This window comes from Nicotiana attenuata, unplaced genomic scaffold, assembly GCF_001879085.1.
Source record: "Nicotiana attenuata strain UT unplaced genomic scaffold, NIATTr2, whole genome shotgun sequence".
Taxonomy (NCBI): Eukaryota; Viridiplantae; Streptophyta; class Magnoliopsida; order Solanales; family Solanaceae; genus Nicotiana; species Nicotiana attenuata.
In genome coordinates, this window is record NW_017671220.1 from 99,848 (window position 1) to 110,750 (window position 10,903).

A 10,903-nucleotide genomic window follows, 5' to 3' on the forward strand; every position below is an offset into this window, starting at 1 on the left:
TTTTTGTTACGACCCATCCAGAAGTCGCTCTCCTAGGATGTTGTTTATGTTGTATCCTGCTACTTGTGACGTTCAACCTTAATATTATATAAAGCAGTATCTTTTGCACCCAAAAAAAAAATTTAGTGTAAAAGATATTTGCACTATGGCTTGAACATACGAAAGCCAAACTTAATTGTAACGGTTAAGACGCATAAAAATTCAAACTCGTAAATCTACAATGTGACATTTTAATTACCATGTTATTCCGTAGTCCCTACACATACATAAAATGGACAATGATTAGAGACTACAAGGGTGAAAGTATAATAACCGAAATTTCAGGGGAGGTAGACGAAATTATCCAAAACCCAAAATAGACGGAGTATAAAAAAAGCGAAAGAGTTTAAAAATAAAAAAACTAAAACATGGCAGTTGCAGCCGCCGTACACGGCGGTTATCTTCCCTCCAAATTCCACAGCATCTCTCAAAAAACAGTCGCACAAAGCAAACCAACGCCGCCTCCACTATTAATTTCCACAAACCCTAATGACGTAATCCCTAATCACCTTAAAAATCTCTATTCCTTATGCAACCATTCATGTCACCGTTTTCCAAAGCTGAACTCAAAAGGTAAAGTTGAGCCGGTGGATCTGAACAAGCTTCGAAAAGCGTTACGTCATAGTTACATCGTCGTTTCGGTCTTTACCCGTCCCGACTTTGTACCCGGTTTGGTACCCGAATTGGCTCCGAGTTTAACGGGTATTGGTGGAGATTGGATTGGAAAAGTGGTGCCTGTGACACCGAGTAATGGAGAATTGGTTGGTTTTGGACGTGCTGTTTCTGATTCTGGATTGACAGCTGCTATCTATGATGTTATGGTCAGATTAATAGTTGATATGCAATTGTGTTTTATATTTTTTGTGAATTGGTTGAATATTTTGCTTGCAGTTTAATAAAAAGAAGATCTTTATCTGCAATATACATGTTTAATTAAGCAACATTTATCTATTACTGAAAACAAAATCTTCCCGGGTAGAAGGAGGAGGGTTGCAGTATTTGATGGATAGAATAGGTGTGTCTTAACTAGTTTGGGATTGAGATGCATCTCCATTAAAATTTGTTGATATGCATCCTTGTGAATATGAAAAAGGCCAGATTTATTTTGGTTTATTCTCTAGTATTGTTATATCTCTATTAACGCCTAGGCTCGAAAAAAGCAAAAAGTTAAAATATAGTGGGAGTGACATTCGTGCAGGATGCGACCCGCCCTTTTAACTTTCACTTGAACATATCTCCTTCCCAAAATCTATCAGTGTTTACCCTCTCACAAAGAAGCAGAAATATGACAACAATAAACAGTCTACCATTTAATGTTAAAAGGTTTGTGTTCTTCTTTTTATTTTTATTTTTACCAATTGTTTAATTGGATAAACATGATTATTGTTTATGCCTTTAGAACCCTTTTTTATTTCTAATCGCTGGGTGAATATATTCATTTACTTAGCAAGTAATTATTTCTTGTGTTCGAGTTTGGTTTTATTTTTCAATATGTAACTTTATATATGTTTATTGGTTATTATTTTGGTACATACAAATTGTTTACATGTTTTTTGCTCTTAGAAGTTTAATGAGTAACTTTGAGAAAAACGAATCTGATAGTGCACTAGAAGAAGTTCTACAAAATAAGTCTTAAGGGTAAGTTGATTTTGAGCTTAAACTTGGGCTTGAATTTAATAGTGATGATGATACAATTAACTTTTATCACAAGTATGCAAGAAGGGTTGGATATACTACATGGTACGTGAACACGAATAAGAAACTACGTTATGTAACGTCAAGAAAGATTACATGTTTCAAGGAGACGGTAACATGTGAACCATTATGTTGGAACAATAAAGTAATTATGTTCTCATTCTCAAAAAAAAAAAATATTGTGTCCTGCATAAACCTTAGTAATTTGAGACTTTCCGAACAGTAAACACGTAACAAATTGTGAGCTTGGCATTCAATTCTAGCTTCTTTTCGTGGGTTTATAACTTGTTTTTTTCATTTATCATTTCCACAAAAACCTTCTCTGAAACATGTAATCTTTCTTGGCTTACATAACGTAATTTCTTATTCGTGTTCACATACTCTTTACAAGTACTATAACCAAACCTTGCATATTCGTTATAAGATTAATTGCATTCTCATTGCTGTCGGACTCCAGGCCAAGTTTAGATTCAAGATCACATACTCTCCAGATTTATTTGTAAAACTTCTTCAGGTGCAGTATCTTACATGCTTTTCTCTCCAAGAGAAAAAGAAAAGGTAGATTAATACTCTGTACTTTGCAGTACCAATATATCTAACTAATAAGCATATACAAAGATGCATATTGAATTGTAATACCAAACTCAAGCTCAAGAAATTTACTAAATCCCAGCGACAGATAAAAAAAAGGAAATTAATAGATTCAATGTATTTTCTGAAGACATAGTCATATTTAATTCAGTTAAAAATTGATAAAAGTTATGTTATAGTCAAACAAAAAAGACAATCCTTTCAACCGTCAATGGTTGACTTTTTGTTGTACTGGTTTCTGCTTTCTTGGAAAAGGGTAACTAATGATTTCTTCTGAGAGGAGATATATTCAAAAGAAAGGTAAAAGGGGGTTGCATCTCACATGATGTCATGCTCCCACCAGATATTTACCTTTTTTGCCAGCCTTAACATTAATAGAGATTTAACCATAATAGAGATAAGCCAAAACAATTTCAAACTGTTAAAATTTCAAGGATATCTGTCATCAATCTAAAGTTGCATTGACAACTATTGGAGCAAATTTTAATATAGTGGAGTGGCTCCCCATTTGAAAAGGTACTTAGGGAATGCCTCAAGGTTCATGAAAAAAACAGTAACAACTAAAACGTTATCCTTTAGGGGGGGGGGGGGTAATGAGATCTTTTTCATGTAGAAGTTTATCTAACCAAGGTTTAGCGTTTACTTCTCCTTTTATTCCCTTTATGTATAATCCAATACCATGGAGTATTTCTAATCCATGGGGTATTCATGTGATTCTGCTTCAGTGATTTGCAGGTCATCCCTTCACTACGGAGAAGAGGCATTGGCAGGAAGATAGTTCAAAGGATGTTAAGGTTACCATATTGTCTTTTTTCCTTTATATTCTGATTGGCACATAGGAGGGTCATACAGCCTAAGCAGTGGGTGCATGTTACATATATTGCTTTTTAGTCCTGGATCCGCTTTATGTATAGGATGTTTCATACTGGAACTTTAACCCTCTCTTCCACACCTTAAACAAATAAGGACGATTATCTTTCCTTCTTCCTCCTAGGCCGCAATAATTGAAGCTTATTGTTTCATTTTGGCGATCCATGAGCTAGTCTTTGTAGATATTTGTTGGTTGCACAAGTTCTCTTTTCACCCTGTTAATCGATGTTCATGGAGCTCAATTTGCTTGCAGGATTCTTGTGAACAGAGACATTTATGACATAGCAGCCCTCTGCTCTGATCAAGAGAAGTAAGTTCATTTCTTTTCAGGCAACAAAACTACACTTAATTGGCAGTTTTTGTTTGTTTATTTCCTTAAAATTTATTATGCTGAAATAAAAGACTGCCTCGGATTCATCCAAGCTATCTCTATGATGGAATAAGAGATATTTGTGTAGGTTCAATTTTTTTAGCATGCTTTATGTTAATTGTTGCATGAATATATGAGCTAGCAATTCTGGCGTACAAAAGGGATATTGTTGTGAAACAGATGCTGAACCTTTAAGCTAAAATTATTTAGTCGGAAAGTGAATTAATTTGTTGGATTGAGTTTGCGGAAAAAAGAAGAAGAACAATTTGGTTTGAGTGTTAGTCATGTTAGTATGTTTAATTTAGGACCTATGTTCTTCAAGAGTCTTTCAGTTATGTCAGAGATTTGTATGCTGGTAGAAAATATGGAGACTTCTTGTACTTTTTATTTTGTTTAGTACGGACTTATGAGTTTAAATGTAGCAACATGGTCAGCAGGATCCGTATAGACGATCCTAACTTGTTTGGGATTGAGGCATAGTTGTTGTTTTTGGGAAGTGAATTGATTAAAATTCTTAATAGTTTTTCATCTTTGTCCATGTTAGAGCTTTTCATCTGATAAATTATCCTATATGTTCATGTATAGTCAAGAAAATCTTCTCTGCTGTTACTTTGAAAGAGCAACCTCTACACTTGTAAGTTTTGGCCATATAATTCTCCAGGCCTTTTTTTAGAGCATGTGGATTTGGAGATGATGTACTGGCCTCCACTACAATGATGTATACCAGGTCTGCTTCTGCTGATTCAGAGGATGAGCAGATTGTAAAATATGCAGGTAGAAAGCTATTACTAGCTCCTTCACTAAGAGGAAATCTTAAAACATAATCTCTATTTTCATGATCAAGTAATGCTCAATGGAGTTGAAATTTTTTCATGTAACTTCCGTGAGACTACAGTTGCGATTGGCGCTATCATGTTGTATATCAGTAATTTTCGTTTCAACAAACTTGTCCTCCCTCTTCCTGTGTTATTGTTAGTAATTTATCTTTTTGCAAGCCAAGTCGAAGTTCGACAGAAGAAAAGTGGAGAAACTAAAGCTGGAAGGTGAATGCTTACTGCTTATCAGATGGCTGAATCATTTTAGATATGTTATATTTCAGATGTTGTAATACATGGTGTACAGTAAAATCTATATTCTTAGGTGAACTATGGACTATTATTGCAATTGCAGTACAGGCTTTTATTTTAACGAATTGATGATGCACTTCCTTGTTCATTGTGGACCCTGAAGTCATTCTTTTCTCGCTGTTATGTTGCAATTCTTTGACTTTTATTCTGATTCCTGCCTAGGTGAGATGGAAATTTGAGCCATACTATAAGGAAAAGTTGATAGAGATTAGTCTATTTAAAGTGATTTAGCATAAAACTAAGATGACCTTACAATGATGCAGCACAGGTGCATTTTTTCTCGTCGTCACTTTCATTAAGGAAAGCAGAGGCGGATCTTAGGTTTTATGGGTTCAACCTTTAAGGTTTTTACATTGAACTTATTGTATTTTTAAAGTTATGGGTTCAAATTGCTATTTATTGCAATATTAATGAATTTTTACATATAAATTTATGCTCCGCATCAAAAGTACTGGGTTCAATTGAACCCGGTGCCGATACATTGCATCCGCCTCTGAAGGAAAGAACCTTTCAGCGGATCTCGACATTTTGAATCAATATGAAGGAAAGCTTTATCTGAAATGGGGAAAATATGGGTTGATGTCTGCATGATTTCCATTAGGGGGCTCCCATGTACATCATCCCTGTGGAAGCTCTAATGATATGGCATTGTATGAACTGATCCAGATAATTACTCTTCAAAAATTTATTCTTCAGGGAATGCAAATCCAGTTGGGAAAACCAAGCTCTCAATGCATGTTACCACTTGAATCAGATCTCCATGATTTAGTCTTCCATTACTGTTGATCATGTTTTTGTCAGAGAAAAGCTCCTGGGGACTGTGACTTTGATTAGGAAAGAATCTTGTCAAGTACTTGGAGAATTCTGAGGTTTCGAAGACAATTAAAGAAGTGGGAAGCTTCAATTGTGGGAAAAGAACTTGTGAAAATCTCAGGGATTTGTTCTCTCAAGTTAGCGTTTGAGGAAAGGGTAGAACCAAGTTCATATGCAGGCACAGGTATGCATTTAAGCAAGCTTTTACCTGAGAATCATCATGAATTTGATCAGTCTTTCCTATGTGCTTATGCACGTTATATCACGAGTTAATTTATAACTGAAAAATGCCAAACGTGCGTGCAGCCTTCATAGTCGAGATATAGGCCAGAAACAAGTCGCACATTGTTGTCATGATGAAGTTGCAACATATCACCAACAAGGAGTGTGGCGGAATGGTAAGTACTCCTTCATCCTTAACCAGACGTCTAGGGTTCGAGCCTTGGGCATGGAGTCGCCTTTGTTAGGGAGCGTTTTACCCTATAATGTGGGACTTTTCGGTGCGAATCAGGATTTAGTCGGGCCCAAACATAATTAAATGCGATAGTGAGTTTGATGGTTGAGCAAATTAAGTAACTAAATTGTTTAAAGTTCGTCCATTTACATTTGCCATTAAAATATTTGTACATTATGAAACACACAACTTGCAACAAATGTAGAGGCCTAAAATATGTGGGCAATGTATGTTCGAGTCTTCTCCCTCTCTTTTTTTTTCCTCGATATGCATTGAGTATTGACTCAATTAATTTGAATTTGCACGGTTAGCTTCACTAAGAAATTAAAGTGCCTCCTACCAAAATATTTTTCATCCACTCTCTTCCTCTCTTCACTATTCAATATCCAGAAGAGGAGAAAGTAGAATAGAAAATTCTTGAATACAACAACAAAGTAGTATCATTCCTCACAAGTGAGATCTGAGAAGGATAGTATGTGTAGACAATAAATTTGTGTCGAAAAAATAAAATCAAGACCGAAAATATCGCAACAATCGTAGTATTCTATTTCGAATATTTGAGTGTTATAATCTCTATGGATCCTCTGATTCTTCTTTCCAATTGTAAATAAATTCAAGGACCTTTGAGCTTGATCTTGAATCTATGTTTGTTGCCACGAACGATGATCTTGAATTCAACTGGCACGAACTTTGATTTGAACTCGCACTTCTTGAACCTTGATTTGTTCTTCGTTCTTGAGCTTGAATACTTGATTTGTTCTTCATTCTTGAACTTGAACTTGATTTCTTGAACTTGAACTTGGTCGCTTGAAGCCTGAAACTTGTAGAGAAATTTGCGGCGTTTGATCCACGAGCTCTCTCTTGCTTCTTGTTATAGCTTCTGGTCTCTTTTCTGATTTATGAAGACCCCTATTTATAGTTGTGGGAGGGAAGAGTTATGATAGGAACAAACTCTTTCCGACCAATCAAATCGAAGTGTGACAAGGTCGCATTTGATTGGCCAGAACATGTCACTTGCACACGTGGCACAATTTCATTAGCCTTTTAATGTGACTTTGCATGCCTTGTCATTTTGACACGTGGCATGATCCTATTGGCTTTTTCATTTGACTTGGCGCGACACGTCATTTGACACGTGGCACCAAATTGGGCCTCTAGGAAGATGACATTTTGGGCTTAATGAAGCGGGCTCATCACTTTAGCCCAATTAAATGGGCTAGCCCAATGGATTAAGAATTATTTATTTAATCCATATATATTGGACTTATATAATTAATTCAATTGTATTAGCCCGAGTATTTATTTGGACTAATATATCTTGAATTTAAAATATAATCCAAATTATTTTATGAATTTAATTTTAATAAAATTTACATGCCTACAGTATGGACGCAACATTACTCCTATCTTGCGAAGGTAGGAAAACTTTTTTCAATAGTCCATCGACTCAAGCAAAGAACGGTCACAACAGGTGGCTAAGTCATGAAAAGGGACAATAATAGCAAGACAATAAGATAACTTAAGCAAGAAAACAATATATAGTAATAAAACTCTAAGTACAACGAAAAGTCTTGAATGTTCGAGCAAATATTGTATAACAAAGATTAAGCTGGGGCCTAGTTGCCATATACTACGTTTTAATGATCGTCTTGATGCGTTATCTAACCTACTGCTCTACATATGGATGACATCACTGCAAACAACAACAATTTAATTGCACACGTCATAAATAAATCAGTCTGAAACCAACGTGTATGCAAAAAATTCAGTGTCTTAACCGCTGCATTCCACGTGGCATCAACCCATTTCCCTCCTGTGCCCTATATATAAGATCAGCCCCAACTCTTTCAAATCACAAGTAGTACACAACCTTTGATAATACCTCAAAACCTCCCAAAGAAAAACATTTCTTTGTTAATTTGATAGCTATGGAATTGTGTCTTCCTAACCCCAAAGCTAAAGTACACCCGTTTTCTTCACCTAATTCTAATTTTCTTACACCCTTTTTCAAGATTTCTTCAGTTCAGCCATTGGATAATGGGAAATTGCGTAGATTGTCAAAGTTGAAGTGTGTAAAAGAAAGCTCAGGTTCAAAGTTGGAGTGGAAAATAGAGGATGAAATGGATATGGAAAAAGAATTGGTTGGAATGAAGAGATTGAGGGAGAAGTGTAAAGGGGTAAGTGGAATAGTTGAATTATTGGAGTGTTTAGAAAGAGAAGCAATTATGGGAGAGGATGAAGGGAAAGAACCAACAGATTACAACAGGAGGGCTCAGATATTTGATAAGAGTTCTAGAGTATTCCAAGCTCTTAAAGAAAAGAAATATGGCAAGTAGCAATAGTTGTATGTGATTCTTGACTCTTGTCCACATGTATACATAGATTGGGAAAAGTTGGGGGTGGGTATAGTAGGATGACACTATTGGATTTGTAATTAGGAAAGAATAAAGGTGGAAAAAAATGTGGAAAGTCAAGCAATAATGGTTCTATCTATGATTTCTAGTCCATGTATCTTTGAGGTGTTAGCATCTACTAAGATAGAAAAGAGTTGATTATGGTGTATGCCACTTTGTATTTAGGTCTATTCTGTTTTATTGAAATGTGTGTGCTTGAATATGGTTTCTGAAAAATAGAACAGTTAGTTTACTATCACAGGTGGCATCGGTCGGTTCGGTTCGGTTCGGTTGTGAGTGTTATCGATTTGGCATATCGATTATTGGTTTATAAATATGTTAAACCGATAACCGAACCGGTAAGATATCAGTTATCGGTTTGGTTATCGGTTTACCCGATAAGATAACTCAATCTAGATTCTAGAGGGAAGAAGTAATGAAGGATAATGTGTATTGTATAAAGAATATGATAAACTTTCTCTATTGTTGTAAACCCTCTCAAAAAATATGATAAATCTTACAATATTGTTTCTCTATGTGTTAGAATGACAAATTTGGAAGGGTTACAACAATAGATAGAGAATTGGGAGAACTGAAGGATAAAATCATATTTTTATAAAGTTTATTAGATTATCGGTTAAACCGCTAATAAAATTGGGCATATCGAGACCCGAACCGATAACTCAATAGTAAAATAACACTAAACAGTTACCGAACCATTAACCCAATAATCTGATAGCCAATATGCTCAGCCCTAACTACAATTGCGATAATGGCTGTCGAGCAAAATGGTAAAAGAGGAAAAAGTTTAGGGTGAGAATCCAACAATATTCCTAACAGATTTGCGTACTCTATAAATTCCAGACACAGCAGGACAGAATCTGAAAATGAAATTTCTCCTGCTGTTGCAGAAGACTCTGGATGAATTTGGAAGAACTTTGCAGGAAATCAACTGATTTCATTTTCAGATGGAAATATCCATAGTTGCCCACAAATGCATCTTCTATTTATAATTATTTCTTCCCAATACAACTGCACTTTCTGTAGAGCAATTTTTAGCCTAGAAATGAGAAAAAAAATACAATGTCATAACATCTCGCACAATAAACTACCTCAACGATCATATGCAGGCATAACGAGATTGCCTCCAATGAAGAAAATGAAAAAATGAACTAGGAACTACATCAAGGTTAAGACAAGGCGCCTATAGAGCTCACTATGTGATGCCAGTAAGTGATAAATGGATACTGGCTCAAATTTAACAGAACTTCCAGCGATTTTGGCAGTTCACGCATGTAACATATGTGGTCATAGGTTCATCTGCACTCCGCGTTTGCATCTGATAGTAGGTGCACTGATTCTTTCTACACCTACCACACTTGAACTTATCGGTACTAGCCTGTGCAGGAAGCCCACGTTCACTATTGAATAACGCTTTCTCTTTAATTTTCTCATTCTGCTTTTGCCTTTCTTCACTTGCCATTTCTTCTGGTGTCAGTTCAGTAATACTACGAGGAGGAATCTGTCCTATAAGGACTTTTCTCCGGAAATCTGGATTGTTTGGATCCTTGATATTGAACATTATAGACCTATACTTGAACTTCTGGGCACCATTAGATCTACCCCACTTCTCAAACATTGCAGTCTCTACTTGAACTGCAACTCTATTCGGATCACATGCATTTACCTCATCCCTCAAATCGTCATCTACTTCGCCTGAGACTTTGCATAAAGCCTCTGCAAGGAGTTCCCGAACTTTGTCCCTCACAGAATCCTTGCAATAAATTAGAGCGCCCAATTTTGGCGGAGCAACACTTGCCACATTAGAGCTCGATTTCCCATCTTTTGATGTCTTCTCAACTCTTACACTATTAGCAGCAGTACTCTTTTCAGTCTTCACGACATTAACAGTAAACAAACTTTCTGACTTCACTACTATTTCAGATTTTGAAGTCATCTGCTTAACTTTTACATTATCAACCGTTGACACCTTTTCAACTTTCACCAAATTCGCTCCCTGAGATTTAGTGGCTTCATTAGCAATAGCACCACCAGATCCATCTTTTACAGATTCCCCATTCACTCCATTGCTGTTCTTATTTTTCAAAGTTTCTCTTACGATTATATTCTTCCAGTTCTGAACCACATCAGATGCCAATGCCTGGATCTTCTCCCTCGGATGTTTTGTCAATTGTCGAAGACGCTTACCCACCTGAAACATGTTTCCTTATGTCAGATACAGAAAAGAGATCATAGGATTCTCACTTGCATCAAGTGATAGGCTGTCATAGTAAACAATAAGCATAACACAGAAACAGTAGCAATTGTGCAGCCATCATGCAATGTTTATACCTGATGTCCAGAAACCCCATTCGTTCCAAGGGACAGAACCACTTTAGGTGGACGAGCATGATTCAGTGTTCTAATATGAAAGATTTATCCCAACCCCCCACCCCCCACCCCACCCACCCCCACCCCAAAAAAAAAAAAACGAAAAACCAAACGAAAAGAGAAAGAAGAACAAACTGAAAGTCATGCAGAAAATTAAGGA

The 10,903-nt window shown here is 36.2% G+C and overlaps 3 protein-coding genes across 4 annotated transcripts in view; 2 read left to right on the top strand and 1 right to left on the bottom strand.

Moving 5' to 3' along the window:
* Positions 1-399: 399 nt before the first annotated feature.
* On the top strand, positions 400-6,503 carry LOC109206784. Of its 2 annotated transcripts, XM_019369648.1 has the most exons (6): positions 400-860; positions 3,061-3,119; positions 3,449-3,505; positions 4,227-4,339; positions 5,389-5,689; positions 5,812-6,503. In XM_019369648.1, exons 1-5 carry the CDS (start codon positions 408-410, stop codon positions 5,439-5,441), a joined length of 735 nt encoding a protein of 244 aa, XP_019225193.1. In that variant the 5' UTR covers positions 400-407; the 3' UTR covers positions 5,442-5,689; positions 5,812-6,503. The 2 variants fall into 2 exon arrangements, with proteins under 2 accessions (XP_019225193.1, XP_019225192.1); XM_019369647.1 differs by lacking the exons at positions 5,389-5,689; positions 5,812-6,503 and adding an exon at positions 4,956-5,382.
* Positions 6,504-7,789: 1,286 nt separating this feature from the next.
* Positions 7,790-8,611, top strand: LOC109206786. Its single transcript, XM_019369651.1, has one exon. The coding sequence runs from the start codon at positions 7,888-7,890 to the stop codon at positions 8,293-8,295; it is 408 nt and encodes a 135-aa protein (XP_019225196.1). The 5' UTR covers positions 7,790-7,887; the 3' UTR covers positions 8,296-8,611.
* Positions 8,612-9,336: 725 nt separating this feature from the next.
* Positions 9,337-10,903, bottom strand: part of LOC109206785 (transcription elongation factor TFIIS-like) — a 2,908-nt gene continuing 1,341 nt past the window's right edge. The window contains exon 3 of the mRNA XM_019369649.1: positions 9,337-10,564. Within this exon, the coding sequence (XP_019225194.1) occupies positions 9,611-10,564 (954 nt within the window). The 3' untranslated portion in view covers positions 9,337-9,610. The remainder of the gene's footprint in view (positions 10,565-10,903) is intronic.